Here is a 23,516-nt window from a genome sequence, read left to right as displayed (position 1 = left end):
ACCGTACGGCCTTCAACAATGAGCAAAGCCCATACTGCATAGTCAGCTATAAAAGGCCCCGAAATGACAATGTTTTAACAACTCAAACGAGAAAACTAATGGCCTTATTTATGTACAAAAAATGAACGAAATGTATATACAAATATGTAACACATAAACAAACGACAACCACTGAATAACAGTTTCCTGACTTGGGACCGGCACATACATACATAATGTGGCGGGGTTAAACAATGTTTGTTTTCAAAATAAAAACACCAAGAAGTGAAGGTGCGATTTTCATCATTAGACGAGATTCTATACAAGATGTTAAGTTCTTAAGGGCTCAGAGTCTAAAAAAGTTGTGACCTAGTCTAACTCGGCACTAACTGAGGCCACAACAGATCTGCTATCAACAAGAAATTCTCTAAATGACAAAATCATTATGAAATATCTTACTTGAAAACCGCTGGCGAAGTTTCTGACAAGCATATCAAAAACTTTTGTTGCCTTTGAACACAGTAAAATTTGTGAAAAATTAAACCATAACATATCGAAACAGATAGAAGCTACATATAAAATAACTAAATCTGCTGCAATGAGATCATAAAGTTCCATACTGTAATATCAGCTGCTGAACTTATGGAAAGATTGAAGCAGCAACAACACACAATGTAAGCGTATCTAGGAGACATTATTTTTTTTATCTCCAGATGATGATTGTCATGAACGTTAAATGTAGAAAAAAAAACCGAGGATATAGTAAGTCAAAAACAAAAAACATTCAGTGATGAGTTTAATAGAAATAAGTTTCGTATTTGTTCGTATATGAATCTACGATAATGACGTATTTGGCGTCGAGGGGAATGTCTGAAAGATATAGTACGCAAAAATTTGACTCAGACCGATTTCAACGTCATTTGTTGTTGTAAATGCACTTGTTTGTTCTAGAGCCTAGGATATGTTAGGACTATGGTATACTTGAATGTCTCACCTCGTGCAAAGTAAAGTTTCGTTAGCAAAGCTTTTAGAAATCATGTTTCTGATTACAAGAAATGTTATTTTAAAAAGAGTGAAAATTATGACCCAAAGAATGACAGACAATGACATAATCAAAAGAATAAAGATTAGAAAAATTAGCAAGTGTCCACAAATAAAAAAACACTCTCAAAACTACCAAAACTGTAAGGGTTTGTACTTGTGTGAAAAAACTCTAAAAATATTAAAACTTCGTTAGTTATTTTAATTGTCTTCGCGTGTTAATATAAATAAAAAAGTATAATACATGGAATATCGCTCTAAATATGCGGTTATCGCTTGTTGCATTTATATCATGTTTGTTTTTCGATTTTTTTTGTACATAAATTAGACCGCATTTTTTGTTCAACTTATTTAACATTTGTTTCTTTTGGGCTTTTTATATCTTTATGTGTATGGGTTTTGTTCATTTTTAAAATCGTACGGTCGTGATGACTTTTAGCTATATTTGATAACTTCTTTCTCATATGGTTTTTGTTGGAGAGTTGCCTAATGGGCAATAATATCACATCTTACTATATTTATATTTGTCTTTGGACATAAATCAAGCTGTATCTCGATTCTGTGAAGCAAAAGAACAACAGTCTGTAAAAATAACCGATTAACCTGAAAATTCTACAGAAATAAGTTAATTTTGTGAATTATGGGAACGCAAATGAGAATGGAACCGTCACTTTTTGCCAGGATTGTGTGTCATAAAGGCAGCGACGAAACAACATATCTTTGGAAATTGACAATATAAACATTAGCTTTTAGGAAGCTTATTAGAAAATGATGACCAATATAACTTATGCAAAAAATCCCGTATATAAACGTCTTGAAATTAAACGAAGAGTAGGGGTAAAAAGTTCCAAACGTCAGTCCAAATAAAAAATCCACATTTCCATGCACCCATCTCCATAAACACACCTGCACACACCAGGGAATTTTTATACTAGTTATAGAAAGTCCCTGCACACACATTGGGCAGTAAGACCCTCTGTCGATACAAAAACTAGGTGGGATTTATTTATTTACAACTATTGTATCATGTGTATAATATGAAAATTTATACACAACATTTAAATGTACCTTATCAACTTTACAGATTTTTGTTGTGGACTTTAGCGGTGTTATGGACTTTAGAGGAATTGTGGACTTTAAAGGTGCCACACGGGTACACTACACACATTTTTATGTTATATAATAGTCATGTGAGCTCTATTTATATATTTATATGGGACAGTTTAGTGTATCATTTATCTTAACCTATTATGATATACATGTATGAAACAGATAATTCCCACAAAGATATGCTGTATATTGTTGTACACACCGTATATCAAAATATCAACAATCCAGAGGCAAAATGTTATACTCACAACACGATGTATATAGTTTCTTTAAAAAAAAATGATAATCCGAATAGTTCAAAATGTCGTGTTATGTTTAAGAATGAAAAGATGGCTTATATTTTAACAACAGAACGATTTAAGCGTGTATTCGAAATTCAGAAATTATGGTAATCTAAAACATACACTCCGTGTTGAAGAAAGTACTTTGACCTATAACGGTTAACTTTTACAAATTGTGACTTGGATGGAGAGTTGTCTCTTTAAACTCATACCACATCTTCTTATATGTATTAGTCTATGCACCATATACTTTACAGCGTTTTTAGAAAAATGTTTATTATGACATAAGGCCTTTCCTTTTCCAAATAGATTTGGACTCATATATATATACATTGTATGTAAAACAAAGAGTTTTTTATGTGGATAAACTACTTTTGTATACCGTACGGTTATTGTTGAATTACATTGATTCATAATTGGTCAATTTTATATTGCATTATACAAACAAACTTTAATCATGGTTTTATCATAAATAGATTATACATATTTGATACATGTAACAGATGATCAAACGAAATGGACGAGAGAGTTCCACTTATAAAGAGGGATAATAGCTCTTTGCAGCAAAAGAAAAATTCGCATAAATCGGAATACACTAAAGCAAAATTATCGTTATTTGTCATGATTAATTATTTTGCTATAGAATTCGCTGGATTAACTCAACCTCAGTATATATATTCGTATCTAGAAAATGCACTCGAATCTAACAACACTTCTGTTGATATTCATAACAACATTTCTAGCCATCATCAAAACAATTGCTTTAACAAAAGTTCATCATCTGCAGACGAGTCTCGAGAACAAGCATCTTCTTGGACATGGTACATATCATTAGCGGAATATGGAGTTGCATTTCCGGTTTTATTCTATATCGGACCATTGACTGACAGAATTGGCCGAAAGCCACTTTTATTATATAATACAGTGATGGTTTTTATATCATTTGTTTTGAAGACTATAGTTGTATATGGAAGGTTTCCTTTGCAGTATTACGTAGCTGCTAGTGCGATAGAGGGTCTTGCTGGTACCCCTTTTGCGTTCAATCTTATTAATCACGCAATCATTGCAGACACAACTACGCTGGGTAATGATAGATCTTTAATGATGATGATATACGATGCTCTCCTAGGATTGGGAGCAATCTGTTCTAATATAGGAACTGGATACCTAATTCAATTGCTTGGATTTACATATCCGTACCTGGTTTCAAGTGGATTGCTTTTAATTCTTCCTATTCTGATTTTTTGTACTTTGGAAGAGACATGGAAACCACCGAAAGACAAATCAAAAACATCTGTTTTCAAATTACCAATTAAGAATTTTACATTATGTTTTAAGAGACAACACGTAAGTAATAAGTTAGGATATTTTGTCGCTAATCTATTTATACTACTTCTTGTTATATTTCCATATACTTCTATTTCTTCTATACTAACGTTGTTCCTATTAGGCGAACCATTTTGCTGGACATCAGAACATATCGGTTGGTACAATGCAGGAGTAGATTTTGTGAAATATATTGGGGGAACCACAATGTTGAAGATTATGCACTCGTGTTGTGTTTGGTTAAAAGATGAAATCATTATAGTGTTTGCCATGTTGTCCTCAATTGCCTATCTAATACTAATGGGATTTTCTAACAACGACTGGATGGTATATGGAGGTAAGTCTAAACTATTTCTGTGAAAAGTTCATGCATTACCATTCCTAAGTATGCTTTACCTATCAATAATTGCTGTCATGTAAAAGTTAATTGTTTTTTTTGGAAGTACAATTAACAGAATCTATCCCACCGACAAAAAAAAAAATGCACCATCTCATCTTTTAAAAAATTTGCACTGTAGAATCCTAAAACAGGTGTCTAATTCAGTTTATATTTTTATGAGTTGCAATGTTTACACCTTAATTAATATTTCATGTTATCACTATTACAGCTGGGTTTGCTGCAATATTTCGAGTTTTGTGCATTCCATTACTAAAAGCGACACTCTCACGAAAGGTTAATCCAACCAAACAGGGTAAGTCTAGGTTAAGTCTAGTAGACTATTTTTTTGTTATCTATCATATCAAATGGGTTTCTAAATAACCAAATTTTAAGGTATGTTATTCTCAAAAAAAGTTTTTAAAAATCACAAAAATACTGAACTTCAAGGAAAATTCAAAACGGAAAGTATATAATCAAATGGCAAAATCAAGCTGAAACACATCAAACGAATGGATACTTACTTGACTTAATTTTGGTCGCCCTTTTTTACGATGGCCCTGGGGATTCCAATCTAGCGCCTGCCTAGTTACATTTGTGTTGCTTTTACGTAAAGTGTGTCCAATCCATTTCCATCTTCGTGTTGTTATCGTTCTTTCTATTGGTTCTTGTCTTGTCCTTTTCCACAGTTCTTTGTTGTTGATTGTGTTTGGCCACTTGATTCCAATGATGTTTCTTAGGCATCTGTTCATGAAAACTTGTAACGTTTTTGTAAATGCATTTGTCAGTCTCCAAGGTTCTGACCCATAAAAAAGAATAGACTTTACATTTGAGTTGAAGATCCTGATTTTGGTGTTCGTTCTGAGCGCTTTGCTCTTCCAGACTGGTTTTAGGATACCAAAGGCTTGTTGAGCTTTTCTTTTTCTTGATTGGATGTCTTCATCTGTCCCACCTGATATACTAGTTACACTTCCAAGATATGTAAATTCACAGACATATTCAATTTCAGCATCTCTCTCTTTGGTCTTTTGGATAACAACTGTCATATTCCTGACTTGGTACATGCATTTTCTTATGTAGAAAATGGTGGATTAAACCTGGTTGTATAGAACGTTGAAATGTCCGTCCCGTATTGTGTTTAAAAAAGAAACTCTAAGGAATAAAACACAATTATAGCGTTACATTTCATAGATTTCTAGTATACTTTTTAAGTTGGCTCAACTATTTCCTCAGTTTAGTCATTGAGCAAAGAACTTGCACTTATTAGATTGTGTTTTTTTTAATTTCTTCTTGTCAACAATCATCAGCAAAGCACTAATTAGCTATTGTTTTCTTGAATTATAATATTAAACCTAGTATTTCATACTTCATATTACAAATCATATTTTTCTGTCATCGGAAACTGAAGCATAATAGAATATTCGAACTCATTTGTTTTTCGGCTTTCCTAGACTGACCATACACCACATTGGCTGAAGAAATGTATATCAAAACTATAAATAAAAGTTAACATAAAATTTTGAAAATAGAAATATACCAAAAGTGCAGTGAGCAATGACAAACTCAAATGATTTTTTTCCCCTTCTTCCCTCATCGGGGTTCAAACCCATGCATCTCAGACATAGTGGCCTGTATATATTGTGTCCACTGCATTAGACCACTCGACTCTATCAATTCTTGCGAAAATTAAATTAGATGTCAATAAAAGTGCACGTAAGAAATGAATATATGAAATATTGTGGGTCATGGAGTGTATTTGACTCACTGAATATACATATATAAAACAAAATATTTATGTATTTAATTGCTGTTTTTTTATTAAAGGGGTGATGTTTTCCAATGTGTATTTGTTTGAAGTATTGAGTGTATTATCAGGATCAACTACATTTAATAATATATATAGACAAACTTTGACCGTGTACAGGGGATTCATATTTTTTATAATGGCCGGCTTTCCAGTTAGCGGTCTCATATTAATGGGGTAATTATAAAATGATTTATTTTAACTATCACATCATTGTTATGTCGATAGAAGTGTGTGTTGAAATAAGATTTTTGTAGTTGAATGGCGCTGTAACTTTATATTTTGAAAATCTAAAGTATGAAGATTAATTAAGGAATGACTGTAATATTTTTTTCTGTCATTGAAGAAATAACATTAAAAATTTGGTGCACACTGAATAATGCGCGTAGCGGGTTATTTAACAGTGTGCACCACATTTTTTTATGTTATTTCGAATAGACAGAAAAAATATTACAGTCATTTCTTATAATTTAATTCTTAATTCCATTTTAACCGCAGAAAACCATAAAAAAAAGGTTTATGACGTCACGGTCACATGACTAAATTATGTCTATGGGCTCATAACAAAATAAAGTCAGCCAATCAGAAGACGCGTTACATCCAAAATTAAATTATACGTTAATAAAGTTATTATATATAAATGCATGTTATAATTTTCAGAAAAAAAAATGAATCTTTGAGATTTTGTCGGTAGAACAATTATAGGTCAAAGTACGGCTTTCAACACTGAACCTTCAAGTTGGCTCACACCGTACAGCAAGCTATAAATGGCACCATAATAACTAGTGTAAAACAATTTAAACAGGAAAAGACATCTATGCTTTAATTATTCTATTGTTGAACTTTTTTATGTTCTGAAAATATTAAATATTTATTTTTGGACGTTGAAAAACAATGATTAATGTATTTCATGTCTGTTTTATTGTAGATTTGTTTCTTGTTTCGATTCAACAACAATACAGAAGGAATTAGTGACTGAAAAGGTTGATATTCAGGTTCCATCTAGTGAAAACGATGTAAAGGGTGTACTAATTACTCAGATATAGCAGCAATTATACATAGATCTATGAACATCAAATTAAAACATTTTCAAATGATTGATATAGGGTGCCAAATGAAATGTTTTTTATGTCCCATCTACGATAGTAGAGGGGCATTATTTTTTCTGGTCTGTGTGTCCGTTCTTTCGTTCGTTCGTCCGTCCGCTGTCAGGTTGAAGTTTTTGTTCAAGGTAGTTTTTAATAAAGTTGAAGTCCGAACAACTTAAAACTTAGTACCCATGTTCCCTATGTTATGATCTTTCTAGTTTTAATGCCAAATAAGAATTTTTATCCCAATTAGAAAAGGACAGTGCGACTTTGACATCCGTGTACTACGGGAAGGTTCTTGTTTTGTCTTAAAAAACAAAGCCCTGTCCTTATTCGAATAAAACACGGATTGCACGTGCATGACGTCACAATTAAACTTGCAACATCTCAATGTATTGTGAACAACACTGGAGATCAATATGGGCATGATGTATTGGTGTTGCCCGCCAGGAAATTAAATAAATTCATTCTAAAAGTCAGTCTACATGCGTTTTGTACACTTCTTAATATCGTGAAACGGTTGGTTATCTAAAATTTTTGCTGCTCTCAGTTTGACTGGAAACTGTTTGTTGATCATGAAGAAAGTTCTATCATTTGTAAAATTCCATGAAAAAGTTACTGATTTCTGAAAATCAAATTGTTCTGAGACCGTATTTAACTGTTAATTGCAATAAATAGATAAATTCCATTTACCAATAAAATATAGAAAATGAAGAATAGAAAAATTCAAAATCTTGTTCTTTAAATGGTGTTCCATCACGATGAAGCATGTATCCGAGTTTCGTATAATGCAATGGAGTTTTAACAAAGTTATCAATGTATAAAAAAAATCTTAAAGACAAAAACAATGACATATTATGTTTTGCTTTCGTGTTTGTCGTCGCAAGCTTGACAACAACGAATTAACAATTACAAAAAGATATGCAAACACATATTTCACAATGTGTAGAATCTCAGAAATGCATCTTGAGGAGCAGGATCTGCTTATCCTTCCGGAGCACATGAGATCACCCCAGTTTTTGGTGGGGTTCGCGTTGCTTAGTTTTTTGTCTTGTATGTTGTGTCTTATGTACTATTATTTATCTGTTTGTCTTTTTTATTTTTTAGCCACGGCGTTGTCAGTTTATTATGCCCCACCTACGATAGTAGAGGGGCATTATGTTTTCTGGTCTGTGTCTCCGTCCGTCTGTGACTCCGTTCGTCCGTTCGTCCGTTCGTCCCACTTCAGGTTAAAGTTTTTGGTCAAGGTAGTTTTTGATGAAGCTGAAGTCCAATCAACTTGAAACTTAGTACACATGTTCCTTATTAGTTGATCTTTTTACTTTCAAGGCCAAAAAAGATTTTTTACCCAATTTCACGGTCCATTGAACATGGAAAATGATAATGCGAGTGGGGCATCCGTGTACTTTGGACACATTCTTGTTTTCAATCTATGAGTTTGACTGTCCCTCTGGTATCCTTCGCCCCTCTTGTGGTTAGACCGTATATGCGACAACTGGTGAACTAAATATCTCCTTTAAGTGTTAGGAAAGAAAATATGTTTTTTATGGTACATCTTCAGCTAAAGTGCGGCCACAATACTGAAAATAACACCGTAAACTGGTGGTAAAGGGGGTCATTTAAATCTATGAAATGGCCTGTTTTAAGATTAAAATTATGCTCGAAGAAGATAAACATTAACATCAACTATTACTTTGTCGCTTTAATTTAACTGAAAATAAGATAGTTATTCTTATGTGCAGAACACAATATTATTAGTTACATTATGCGAAGTCATGTGAGTTCTCTTAAGATATGAAATTCGGGCAGTTCAGTAGGTCATGTATTTTAAGCGTAAATTTAATATGAAGTAGATATATTAAAGCCATAGCAATGTCATTGTACAATCGTCATTTGGACCCTGGGTGGAATAAAGTCACTTCATTTACATACGTGCTGGTTTTTAATTTTGTTTTAAATTGGACTTCACTGCGCACCTATTCTTTCTGGCATATTTGTTTATTTTTATTGATATAACAAAATATGAAAGCAAAATATATAGTTAATTTCTGAATCCGATAATAAAAAAAGTATAAAAATACACATACCTAGCGCTTCCAAAATAATGTTTTTTTTTTACTGAAGACACCAAACCGTCAAACGGAACTGTTCTATATCGTTTGGGCTGTGGGGGAGAGTTGTCTCATTGGAAATCATACCACATCTTCTTTTCTTTTTTTTTATATGTTTGAACAAAATTTATCGTGAATGTAACGATTAACCTGAAGAACTTACTTCTAGTTAGAAATGGTACAGTAATAGAAATATGGAAGGATCAACACATATAGGTTTTGAGTATGAACAAAGAAATATTACATGTAGGTTTACGAAGGGTAAAAATAACCGTAAGATTTGCATAATTTACAAATCTGGTCAAAACTACAAATTTTACAGATATTGATGTGCTATAAGTTTCAATATAAAATATTATATTCACAATATAAATTACGATGTTATGGACTCTTTTAAGATTATACATTAGGTGTGTTGTCACTTTTTCTCATATTTTACCGCAATTCAAAACAGTTCTAGGAAAACTTTGGTCGCAACCCCGACCTAGAAAATTGTTAGTTTAAGGGGTTTGATATAAACCCTGAACCTTTAAGCAAAATCAACGTTCTCCAAAACAGCATAAATGTCCTTTTTTGAAGATGTTTGTTTTGGCTAGCAGAAAAGCATTTGGAATAGATTCATTTTTAAGAATTAAAAGAGGGACGAATGATACCAAATGGACAGTCAAACTCATAAATCTAAAACAAACTGACAACGCCATGGCTAAAAATGAAAAAGACAAACAGAAAAACAATAGAACACATGACACAACATAGAAAAGTAAAGAATAAACAACAACCCTACCAAAAACTAGGGGTGATCTCAGGTGCTCCGGAAGGGTAAGCAGATCCTGCTCCACATGTGGCACCCGTCGTGTTGCTTATGTGATTACAAATCTGGTAAATAGTCTAATTCGGTAGGTCACATTCATGAAAGGGAAGGGGATTGTAGTTACGACGTAAGGAACATATCCGATATCATTTGTGAAACGGTTATTCCATAACGGTCAACCAACTCGTGATGGCGTCCGTAAAATTTACGAAGGGATGATTTCAACTTCACCATTTGGAACTCTTGGTTTAATAGCTTCCTTGTGAGCAGTAACCCTCTATCAAGAAAATCATGATAGGAAATGTAAGCACGGGAATATCGTATCAATTGGGAGATATATACCCCGTATGCAGGTGCTGCTGGAATGTTGCTACTTAGAAATGGAAAGTTCACAATTGGAAAGCTGAAATCATCTCTTTTGTCGTAAAGTTTTGTTTTCAACCGACCCTCATTGTCAATTTCTAGATGTAAGTCAAGATATGAAGCCGACTTAACTGTATCTGTAATTAAGTGGTAATGACATGAAAGGTACGATTTTTTCAACACCAGTAAAACTTTTGTATAAATTCATTTAAGAATCAAGTTTTAATAACATAAAAGTTACCAATGTTTCTGCGACAGATGCGCATTTCGACTATCCATGTCATTCAGTGATGCTCGAGGTCAAAATATTTGAAACTTCAAATGCTTATTAAAAGGAAGAAGAGCTATTAACCAAAAAGGACAAAATTATAGCCAAAGCCGGGCAAGGAATCAAAGCTTTACATGAGGGAGATGCATTCCTTAAATTTTGGTAATTACAAAAATTTTGTAACAGCAAATTTTAAAAACATCGTTTTTACAAGCCAGCCTAGGCAGTGGTTTGTGCTGTTTGGTCATGTGTATATGGAAAAGCAGAGGTGTGCAAGTATCACACAGGAACCATACGAAGAACTTAAACAAATCAAGGAATCAAGAACAGATACCGCATAAAAACTTCTTTATAAGTTAACGTGAGTTCACATAGAATATCATATAAATTGAAATATGATGATAACACACCCTATTGCAAAATGCAATAGGTAACACAGATACATAATTGCAAAATCTAGCATATTTCAATGGCAATCAGAAACGCAGACAAAAATCTGTTCACCAAGATCACCAATCCAATGCTTTTAATAGCAAAAGGTAACACATATCCTAATATATCTGCCGTACTGATATCGCTTGTAATCATGTATTTATAAAGCTTAATTAATAAGGACGTCTATTTGTACAATTCTCACAAAAACTTCCCGTTCATTTTCATTGTAAATTTCCTGTTTAATTTCATTATTAGTATCATGTCAGCGGTCATCTTTTCCCCTCGAGGGACATTTTGTGAGGGTGTTGAATGGATAACCTAGTTAGTGTTACAAGTATATGGTATACGAATGTCTGAGTTATTGTTAGGAATCTACTACAAATATAAAGCCAGTGTTCTACATGTAGTATATAATAAGTATATGTACATGTAATTATAAGTCTACACACTTATTCATGGCTCCGTTCACAACTATCTTTTAACATTCCAGGTGTAACATCCATATTGATTTTTAGTACGGATCATATAACAAGTTCAGAATGTAGGACATTTAATTCCAAATATGTTCGAAAATGTGACCTATGCATTGACCAGTTCTGTCAATTATTTAATATAGGATTTTAAAATATGTTCGATACAGGTAAACATTCATTGACCGGCCATATGTGTATAATCTACCTATTAAAAGTGAGAGTTTTATATTAATATACAAAAGAAAGCTTTTCTCAATGGATTTCCGCGGAAATGAGAACGAACCTCTACTGAAAGTGCAACAGACCCCGCAACAACAGAGGCCAAAATGGATAGGCACACGTGTGAAAGTAATGATATATGCGATGATCAATACAATTGCTTTACTAATTGCGGGTTCAGCACAAACACAATATATTTATGCATATGTAAAACAACATGACGCTACAAATAACTCGACAACGAAATCAAATAAAAGTGAGTCAAAAAATGTATCTAAGACTTGTGATGTAAATAGTACTTCCGACGATAAGATACAAGCGATATCGGCCGACTGGTCATGGTATATTACTCTAGCCGAGTACGGAATCGCTATTCCATTTATTATTTTCATTGGACCTATGGTAGATAGAATTGGTCGTAAACCAGTTTTACTGTGGAATTTATCATTAATGACTCTTTCATTTGCAGTTAAAACATTCACAATTTATTTCAAACTGAACTTATATTACTTTTTAGTCGGATTCGCAATTGAAGGACTTTCTGGAACATTCTCAACCTTCAGTATAGCAAGCTGTGCACTGCTTGCAGATACAACATCAAAAGGAAACGACAGAACTATTGTCATGGTGATATATGATGCGGTAATAGGATTGGGAGCCTTCATTTCTTTTATAGGGACAGGATATTTAATAGAGTTCACAGGTTTTATTTATCCTTTTGCTATTTCAGGTGGAATATTTTTCTTCTTTACAATTTTAGTAGCAATTACTTTAGACGATTCTCTAGTACATCGTGAAACGACAAGTCGATTACAAGTGTCGGTGTTTTTAGGACAAATATTTTCCTTGTGTACAAAAGTAGAAAACATAAGCCGTGGTGTTAGTTACATTTTAATTTATTTATTAATATTCTTTATTTATAATATGCCATCCTCGGGATCTATAACAACTATATTTACTTTGAGTTCACCATTTTGTTGGTCTTCGGAAAAAATCGGGTGGTTTAGTGCTGTTAGTTCTATTGTAGTGTTTGTAGGTGGAACAGCTATTCTAAAAATTTTGCAGACATGTTTTAAAAATATTAAAGACGAACTGGTTGTAATATTTGGTTTACTATCCTCTGTGGCAAGTTACATTATATTCGGATTGTCAACGACTGATCATATGATATATGAATGTAAGTTATATGCTATATAAGGCTTAGTGAATAAGATGTCAATATAATTGGCGATACTCCACCAAACAACCAACATAGTTTAACGTTACTGGATCGAGCTATTGTAATGAAATGTAGTTTAAGGGAACTTAGCTAGTGGGAAGTAATTGCCTGCTGTAAAATGATAATGTAGCTAGGAAGTTTTTTTTTATAAATCTTATTTTGAAACAAAATAGAACCATACTGATCGTTATTATAGCAAATCATTATTCAATATTCCATTCTTATAAACATTAACGACTTAAAAATCTTCCTGAAATTTTTCAAATGATACTGTTCAAAACGCTTTTATCACCAAATAAGCATGTGTGTTTAGTTATATATATAACTTTAGAAAATGAAATCAATTTTAGTACCCTTTTTTTTTAAAAAGACAATTTCACAGTGCTAACTACAATTTTAAATTGATAGTCTTGAAGAAACAAATATCATATCTTAAATAACGGCTTACAAGAGAAAACCAATTATCTTAATTACGGCTTATAAAAGAGACACGTAGTCTTGACAAACTTAAAACATTGATATATCAACACGTTTCTTATTTTCTACTTGTTTGTAGCTGCGGGAGTTGGTATTCTTAAGATTCTACCAACACCTTTGATCAAAGCCATTTTATCCAGAGCTGTGCACCCAGATAAACAAGGTAACATAAAGTATAAGAACAAATTTGTTAAAAATCATTGAAAATTTAACATAAAAATACGACAGACAAATTTTTCATTTTATTATTTAAAAATAGATCATAAATTTCAAATGTTACGCAAAAATATCCTTACCTTATCGTAGAGTTACATTTTTTTTTATAATTAGCTGTATGAAGATGATATTAAAAATTAAAATCCCCAAAATATCGAACTCCGAAGAAAATTCCGTTATCAAATGGCAAACTCAAAAGCTCAAACACATCAAAAGAATGGATAATTAATAACTGTCATATTCCTGATTCAATATAGACATTTTCTCATAAAGAAAATGGTGGATTAGACCTGGATAAATGCATTTTTCAAATAAAGTACTAAGCTTAAAGAAGCAAACGCGGAATGAAAATAACATGAACCCCACAGAAGGGAATCTAGGTACATCTCCTGAAGAGCATTATATTGAAAATAGGTCAATTTTACTATTGACGTTTACACTACCTTACCTTATCAAGGTTTTGTTACTGCCAAACCACAATTTTATTACATTTTCTTACTGTCAATAGTTTTAACTGAAATCACTATTCAATAATGATACACTTTAATTTTTACTTTCAGGTGCACTGTTTTCGAATATATACCTGTTAGATACAGTTTGTACAATTTTTGGATCCACCTTATTTAATAACATCTATCACCATACAGTTACATTACACAAAGGATTTGTGTTCTTTGTAATGGCTGGATTCCCTTTCATAGCTCTTGTTATGATGATGTAAGTAAACAAAAAATACCAAGTGGCTTGGTGACATCCAAAATAAACGAAGATGTTTAAAAAGATATAAATATTAAGAATACTGAATTCAGAGGAAAATCAAATCGGAAAGTCCCTAATCACATGGTAAAATCAAATGACAAAACACATAAAAAAACGAATGGACAACAACTGTCATATTCCTGACTTGGTACAGGCATTTTCATTTTTAAACCTGGTTTTATAGCGCTAAACCTCTCACTTTGTAAAACAGTCTCTATCAAATTACCTTATATTTACAAAGCTTTCTAAGTTGAAAAATGCCTTGATTGATTTTTTTCATCATAGAAAACTTTATTTTGATTCATCTTGGTTTAAACAATACGAAAATAAGATCGGATGAGCTTTTCACCGAACATAAAGCCCGAGGTTTTGGCTAGCCACAAAACCAGGTTCAACCCACCATTTCTTTTTCTAAAAGTGTCCTGTGCTAATTTGGGAAAATGGCAGTTGTTACCTTATCCATGTGCAGTTCGTTTTTGTGTGTGTTGCATTGTCGTTTGTTTTTTTGTTGCACTTAAGTGTTTCTGTTGTTTCGTTGTTTTCCTTCGGTTTTAGTTTTGTAACCCAGATTTTTTTCTCTCAATCGATTTATGACTTTCGAACAGCGGTATACTACTGTTGCCTTTATTTAGACTTATCATTATAGGCATTCGAATCTTTTCGAGCTTTAGAGCTTGACATTTTTTGCAAAGACTATTGATTTCTTGTCGACCTTAGTATATGGTTGACCTCTAGAAATGTTTTGGCTTCTATCCCAAGTGTTTTTATATTCATATTAACGACCCATTTGAATAGTATGAGCTATGAATAATGTAAGCTTTGATACAAGTTTTTGAGGACGATAACTAGGACAAAGGCTCCTTTGTATGAATTACAACTGCAGATTTTGAATTTAGAAAAAACTACTAAAAATGCACATACATAATCTTGTAATGATTCATAGCTGAAAAGCTTTATATTGACAATTTACAAATCAGTTTTACGGTACCTACTTTGTGTACAAAAAACACAAGTCTAAGATTGTACTATGAACTATCAGCGTCTAGATACACATGCATGCTAAAATATTTGAACGATCTTAATTATGTCATTTCAGAATTGTTACATGCAAGACACATTCGACAAGAGATCCAGTCGTACTAGACATCGACAATCCGCAAATACAAAATTCAGATACGCCATCTTGACAATTTTGTAAAAAAGTGGCATTTCAGGTTATTGCATAAATGTCACAATAGCTCTCTTCGTTATATTAATTGTTTTTCATTCATATATTTATTTTATTTGTTATTTTTTTTATAAGAATAAAAACGTTGTTTTAAAATTGCATCTTTTCGGTACATATGGACGTGTGCTGTTTTATTTAATGTACTTTCGAATGAATTGGTTGATGTGACTGAGGTGACACTTTTATCTTTGCGATAATTTTGATTAAGGTATATCAAGTGTCTATGTAGCAACATTCAAGAAGCACCTGCATACGGAGACTATATCTCCCAAGTCATACGATATTCCCGGGCTTGTATTTCCTATCATCAATTGCAAGATAGAGGGTTGTTGCTCACAAGGAAGCTTTTGAACCAAGAGTTCCAAATCGTAAAATAATTCCTGCGTAAATTTTACGGATGCCATCCCGAGTTGGTTGACCGTTTGGGAATATCTTTTCACAGGTGTAAGTGGAAATGTTTCTTATGTCGTAACTAAAATCCCATCACCTTGTCACAAATGTGACCCACCGTATCGTTACCCGGTTTGTACGAACATGAGCAACACGAAGCTTAAAATTGATTGAGCAGTAAGGTTTTAAAAACATAATATATAAGAACCTGGTTTTATTTTGTATTCCAAGTGTTATACTTCATTTGGATTATTCTCGAAACGTTAATCACAGAAACAATAGTGGTGCACCACACTTCTTCATGAGTGTTACTAGTGGACCAGAAACTGCTTTCTCTTCTAGAGCGCCACATGTCAACAACTGCGGATATGCACTTCTCAATTCGTTTCTTTTTTTGCGAAGGGATTCATGAATTGTTGATTTTCTGTTTTCTTTTTTGCCCATTGTGATATCGCTCCTTCGACTTATGAACTTTATTGTTACATTGTTTTCATATACTTTTATTAATAAATATGATGTAGTGTTTGTCATATGGCATTATAGCAAAAATGATTGTACGAATGTACATCGAATAATGCTGAATAACCCTTGTTATAAAGGAAAAACGTTTTAGCGCGTCTGGCGTATTAAATTATAATCCTGGTACATTTGATAACTATTTACACCACTGGGTCGATGCCACTGAAGGTGGACGTTTCGTCCCCGAAAGTATCACCAGCCCAGTAGTCAGCACTTCGGTGTTGACATGCATATCATTTATATGGTCATTTTTATAAATTTCCTGTTTACAAAACGTAGAGCTACAAACGTATGCCGCCATTCAATAGTTAACAGAGCAGCGTTGTAAACTAATCAAGATTATAAAATAAATCAACCAGAGATTTCAAACGATAAAGCACTATTATGACGGTGATATTTATTAACTAAGACCAGTCTTACTAATTCCTAGACAAAAGGAATAAACCAACTTCGGGATAAATAGTGGTAATAAGAATTCTAAACACTTACAAATTTTAAAACACACCAAGTAGAAGATGAATATGATGAGCTTCCAGTACTTTCACAACTCATTAAACTATATGTAATTTAAATAAGATATTTTTCAGCTACAGCAGTTGGTTTGTTTAGGATTCTTTGTATACCTTTACTGAAAGCGATCATGTCTAGATTAGTTATTCCTGAAAAACAAGGTAAACTAATACAAATATGTAGCGACTTGATATTTGATTAAAAGATATATGACAATGTTAAGATGTTTAGGTATTATAGCCTGATATACATCCAGAACGATATGATTTATAAAGGATACAGAAGGAATAGTGCCATCTTTGCCATTATACATGGACAAATTTGATACTATAATAATTTAGATGAAAATAATCCTGGTACCTTTGATAACTATTTACACCACTGGGTCGATGCCACTGAAGGTGGACGTTTCGTCCCCGAAAGTATCACCAGCCCAGTAGTCAGCACTTCGGTGTTGACATGCATATCATTTATATGGTCATTTTTATAAATTTCCTGTTTGCAAAACGTAGAAGTTTTTCAAAAACTAAGGCTTTTTTTTTTATCCCAGATATAGATTACCTTAGCCGTATTTGGCACAATTTTTTTGAATTTTGGGTGTTTAATGCGCTTTAACCTTGTACTTTTTTGTTGTTTTTTTTTAAACTATTTTGATCTGCGCGTCACTGATTAGTCTTATGTTGACGAAACGCGCGTCTGGCGTATTATGTTATAATCCTGGTACCTTTGATACCAAATGATATCGGATATGTTCCTTACGTCGTAACTACAATCCCCTTCCCTTTCATGAATGTGACCTACCGAATTAGACTATTTAGCGGATTTGTTATCACATTAACAACACGACGGGTGCCACATGTGGAGCAGGATCTGCTTACCCTTCTGGAGCATCTGAGATCACCCCTAGTTTTTGGTGGGGTTCGTGTTGCTTATTCTAAAGTTTTCTATGTTGTGTCATGTGTACTTTTGTTTGTCTGTTTGTCTTTTTCATTTTTAGCCATGGCAATGTCAGTTTGTTTTCGATTTATGAAATCGACTGTCCCTCTGGTATCTTTCGTCCCTCTTTGATAACTATTATCACGGTTTTCTATCAATATTTTCTGATATGTTTTAACCGCATGATATAACAATACATGGTTTCAAAGTTCAATATTAAAAGTACAATCAAACTAGGCATGGAATGCCTGCAATCAAAGTATAAAAAAATCAGTGGCATAACGATAGTTTCCTTCGGTATTGACAATTTGATTAAGAAATAATTCTATCCTGCCATGCTCTATGCTCATTTTAACATGGGTAGGCATTATATTTGTTTTAATATCTTATTACCGAGCTTAGCGAGGTATTAAATGTTTACAAATATAATGCCTACCCATGTTAAAATGAGCATAGAGCATGGCAGGATAGAATTATTTCGATTCTAATAGGAACATTTGAACTTTTTCACTTCGAAGCCGACCTTTAGTAGACGCTCGGAATGTCGCCATTTTGATTTCCTGAACCAAAAACGTTATCGAAAATCAGCAGTTTGTCAATAAAAAAAGAACAGAAACATTTGAACTTACTTTTAGAATGTTTTTATTTAATTTCCTAGCGAGCAACACCAACTAAAATATACATTTTGATCTCTGGCGTTATTCAAAATTCATCTGACGTTGTCAATCACGTGCAGCCCATGTCCTATTTGAATTACAACATGGCTTTGTACCCAAAGCTTAAGAAGAACGTCATATTAGGATATATTATTTTTTTCTAAATTCATTTCGATGCGAAAGCTCAACCGGTGTTAAATGTCACAAAGATACTTGCAGTAATATATTATATCGAATATAAAATATTATGTTAAAGTCATCAAAGATAAATAAGATAGTAGAAAAGACAATGCAACTGTACATTGCTTAAAACTTCCTTTTGAATTTTTTCTCATATGCTGATTTTCCCGCATTGAGATTTGTTTTGGAACTGCAGTATAATACGGTTGCCATTTTTCCTCAGCCAGTGCTATGTACTAATTATAACCTTATGAAGTAGACATTACATGGTATAAAAAAGAAGATTTGGTATGATTGCCAATGACAAAACTGTCCACAAGAGACAAAAATGACTCAGACACTAACAACTATAGGTCACTGTAAGGCCTTCAACAATGAGCAAAGCATACCGCATAGTCAGCTATAAAAGGCAATGTAGAACAATTCAAACGAGAAAACGCCTTATTTATATAAACTAGAGGCTCTAAAGAGCCTGTGTCGCTCACCTTGGTCTATGTGAATATTAAACAAAGGAAGCAGATGGATTCATGACAAAATTGTGTTTTGGTGATGGTGATGTGTTTGTACGTCTTACTTTACTGAACATTCTTGCTGCTTACAGTTATCTCTATCTATAATGAACTTGGCCCAGTAGTTTCAGTGGAAAATGTTAGTAAAAATTTATAAATTTTATAAAAATTGTTAAAAATTGACTATAAAGGACAATAACTCCTAAAGGGGTCAACTGACCATTTCGGTCATGTTGACTTTTTTGTAAATCTTACTTTGCTGAACATTATTGCTGTTTACAGTTTATCTCTATCTATAATAATATTCAAGATAATAACCAAAAACAGTAAAATTTCCTTAAAATTACCAATTCAGGGGCAGCAACCCAACAACGGGTTGCCCAATTCATCTGAAAATTTCAGGACAGATAGATCTTGACCTGATTAACAATTGTATCCCTGTCAGATTTGCTCTAAATGCTTTGGTTTTTGAGTTATAAGCCAAAAACTGCATTTTACCCCTATGTTCTATTTTTAGCCATGGCGGCCATCTTGGTTGGTTGGCCGGGTCACCGGACACATTTTTTAAACTAGATACCCCAATGATTATTGTGGACAAGTTTGGTTTAATTTGGCCCAGCAGTTTCAGAGGAGAAGATTTTTGTAAAAGTTAACAACGACGGACGACGGACGACGACGGACGCCGGACGCCGGACGCCGGACGCCGGACGCCGGACGCCGGACGCCGGACGCCGGACGCAAAGTGATGGGAAAAGCTCACTTGGCCCTTCGGGCCAGGTGAGCTAAAAATGAACGAAAAACAAATAGGTAACACATAAACAAACGACAACCACTGAATTAAAGGCTCCTGACTTGGGACAGGCACATACATAAATATTGTGGTGTGGTTAAACATGTAACCGTGATCCGAATTAACCCTCCTCCTAACCTTGGACAGTGGTATAACAGTACAACATATTAAAGAACGAACTATAAAAATCAGTTGAAAAAGGCTTACTCCATCAGATGGACAAAAATACAAGTGGACGTGGCCGGATACTTGTACATCCTGACAAAATTTTCTGTACCTCGCCATGAAATGCATTTTTAAGACATAAAGGAACTTTTCCTTATTAACATAAATAGACTATTTTTAATTATTGATTATATACGCATATTCAATGACTCCCATCATATGAAAAGTAGTTCACAAAGATTGACTAGTCACCGTACTGTGTGTATTGCAAGAACATCAAGTAACATAATGGTAAATGTACATAGTAACATGTCAACTCTTTTGATGACCATATTTTTCTAACTCCATGCAAAATTATTTTTCAGTATAAACATGATAAAGTAATTCACCGGTTTGAATGAAAAATGAGTTTTTAATTAAGAAAACAATGACATCGGGTGGTCATTTATAATAGCTGTCTCATTAGAATTTTAACCACTTCCCATATTTGCAATTAAGACAATCCTGACAATAGAAGAAAATGATGCAACGCAAAAACAAAACTTACTTGTAAATCTATGAAATTCTCTTTACGGTATGAGTTTTTCTCATTGTTGGAGATTGTACAATAGTACCTGTAACTGCTTATACCAATTTCTTATGCACTTTAGTTTGATAAACTCACTAAATATCATGTGTATACCACATCTCCTTATTTTTATATGCATTACAATTACAATTTGTAATTCAAATCTATATATCAAAGCAAAATGAATTGCACCACTTTCTTTATGCATCCTTTGGCAAAATACAAGTTCTTAAATTACGCAATATAAATTTATTTATATAAAAATAAAATTAAGTATACGACTTTTAACAGGTACAAATCAAAGAGCTGATAGCTCTGAGGTGGAAGAAGGTGAATAAAAGGTAACTTGAATTACCATAAAAGCAGCCCCACTAACACAGGCTGCTTTGTTCCATTATCGTTATGATGTATTTTTTTTTCTTCAAACAAGAATGTGTCATAAGTACATGGATTTCCCATCCGTACAATCATTTTCTATGTTCAGTGGACTGTGAAAATAAGGTAAAAGCTTGAATTTGGCAGTAAAATTAGAAAGATCATATCATAAGGAACACATGTGTACTAAGTTTCAAGTTGATTAGATTTCAACTTCATAAAAAACTATCTCGACCATAAACTTTATCCAGAAGCAGGACGGACGGACAGACCAGAAAACATAATGCCCATAAATGGGACATAAAGATAGTAAGACTTGTTACATAGATACCCGCGAACTTTTGAACGTTTCCATGGTTTTTTTTAGTGCGCAACAACAATTTTAAACATTACAATTTTTAGCGAAGTATTTTGCACGATCTGCATTGTCTAGAAAAATGTCATATTTGTATAATGAACTTACATGGCTTTTTCTTAAGTCTTTTTGTTGCATGATTCTAGTTATTAAATCGGTAGAAAAGATGAACATGTAGCTAGCAGACCAGGGTTTATTTATTTGTGTTAGAATATTAGATGCTTGTTGAAATTTACAATTTTGAATTATGCACAAAGATGGACCTTTAAAAGGTTGGGAACAACACTCCAAATGAGGGGTAACCCTCATTGGAAGAACATTACAACCCACTGTAAAAAATGAGCACCTTTATGTTCATATTATTTGATGAAACTTTTCCCCAAGAACTATGCATCTATTAAGTAATAAATGGTCAAAAATTTAAACATATCAAAAGAATTGGGGGGGGGGGGGGCACAACCTGTTTGTTGGTCTTTGTGAAAAAAGAATAGTACATTGTCCTTTAAATGATTTAATTGCATGCAAAAATATAATATGTTACAACAAGTATTATGTCAATAAATTAGTGAAAAAATACTATTTATTATCTTTATGGTAGTACAGTAGACTCCGACCAATCGGATACCCAAAATGTCAGCTAAAAATATCCGATTACCCGATATATTCAATTAGACGATGAATGTATATTCATTGAATATTCTACAATAATAAATACATCTATCGCTTAATATGTGAAAGGGCTGGAGGATTGATGGAGTGATCTTTATCAGTTACATCACCACGATGTTTGCGTAAAAAAATAACAGCTGATTATGTAATGATTAAATTTGTTTGCACTTGCAGTCTTTAAATCCTATACTTATTAGAAAAATCAAATGTCTTGAAATATTTATGTGAATTATTATCTTCCATCCATAGTTTGTCTTTACTTGTTTAGTAAACAAATTAATATCCATTATTTACATTTTCACACAGGTAAATTAATTTGGCTATAAATAGATCAAAGAATGTCTGTGTAGAATCTCTAATCTAAAATCGTAATTGTTATAATTTTATTTCTTTAAATAATCAAATTTAAATTTATGAAAATAATCATGATTGATAAAATAGTATTGCATAAAGTTCACGTTTTCGGAAGACTATTTATGTTTAGGTCATAGTTCTAGAGGCTTCTTCACAAATTTGTAAACAAACCAATATGGCCGCCACACGTGAATACCTTTGCATATGTGAAAAAAAATATTTCTGACAAAAGTCAGATTTCTCTTGTCAAAAGGGATTTATATTTATATTGCAATAAATTATTCAGAAGGAGGTACGGTACATTCAGTTTAGATTATATTTTTTATTCTATGAGCATTTAGAGTTTAATCAAAATTCTCCCAACAGCAACGTCGAACGTACTGCTCTTGTCAACTGAGTCATATACACATACACGCGTAGATTGACTAGTACCGATCGTAATGTTACACATATATCAAATAGCTAATGCCCGGAACGTAGAAGCGGGAACAAGGATAATACATAGACAACATACATAACTAACGAAATTGAAAACGCTTACAGTTTCTCGTTCATAAACCGAATTCCGCTTTGAATTATAGAAAATGCAATATTAATCATGTTCAGTCGACCTTTCATTGTTATATCAACGTCTGAACTGATTAAAAAATCTTTAGATGTCAGATAACACTCGAAATTGACCCGACCTCTTTCCACACGGAATACAAATAATGATAGTTTGTAATCAGGTTGACTGCTTATAATGAAAAATACACATTTATAATAATTTTTTTTCAAACGAACAATACACACTGATGTCGTTTCTTTATTTACCAATGTAAATGAAAGAAACAAAAACCATATCATACCATAAAAAGGAGAGGAGAAAATTGAACATTTCCGGATCTATTTCTGGCCAAATGACCCCCTACTACGTTGCGTATGAAAAGATGTACCTCATGACTTGAAAGTCAGGC

General features: G+C 33.0%; 2 protein-coding genes across 2 annotated transcripts in view; both read left to right on the top strand.

The window, feature by feature from the left end:
- Window positions 1-17,247, top strand: part of LOC143051647 (proton-coupled folate transporter-like) — a 37,828-nt gene extending 20,581 nt beyond the window's left edge. Inside the window, exon 2 of the mRNA XM_076224548.1 lies at window positions 17,081-17,247. Coding sequence (XP_076080663.1) covers window positions 17,081-17,205 — 125 coding nt within the window. The 3' untranslated portion in view covers window positions 17,206-17,247. The remainder of the gene's footprint in view (window positions 1-17,080) is intronic.
- On the top strand, window positions 11,262-15,680 carry LOC143051628 (proton-coupled folate transporter-like). Its single transcript, XM_076224531.1, has 4 exons — window positions 11,262-12,862; window positions 13,461-13,544; window positions 14,158-14,314; window positions 15,453-15,680. Exons 1-4 carry the CDS (start codon window positions 11,722-11,724, stop codon window positions 15,541-15,543), a joined length of 1,473 nt encoding a protein of 490 aa, XP_076080646.1. The 5' UTR covers window positions 11,262-11,721; the 3' UTR covers window positions 15,544-15,680.
- Window positions 17,248-23,516: the final 6,269 nt, after the last annotated feature.

Source organism: Mytilus galloprovincialis, chromosome 1 (genome assembly GCF_965363235.1).
Source record: "Mytilus galloprovincialis chromosome 1, xbMytGall1.hap1.1, whole genome shotgun sequence".
Lineage (NCBI taxonomy): Eukaryota > Metazoa > Mollusca > Bivalvia > Mytilida > Mytilidae > Mytilus > Mytilus galloprovincialis.
This window is presented reverse-complemented; position numbering and strand designations above follow the sequence as displayed.

What these genes read in the sequence shown, in the direction of transcription:
- LOC143051628 (XM_076224531.1), top strand. Translation starts at nt 11,722, where the DNA reads ATGGATTTCCGCGGAAATGAGAACGAACCTCTACTGAAAGTGCAACAG. An exon ending in TGATCATATGATATATGAAT is followed by an intron (nt 12,863 to 13,460) that starts GTAAGTTATATG and finishes ACTTGTTTGTAG; the next exon opens with CTGCGGGAGTTGGTATTCTT. An exon ending in TGTGCACCCAGATAAACAAG is followed by an intron (nt 13,545 to 14,157) that starts GTAACATAAAGT and finishes TTTTACTTTCAG; the next exon opens with GTGCACTGTTTTCGAATATA.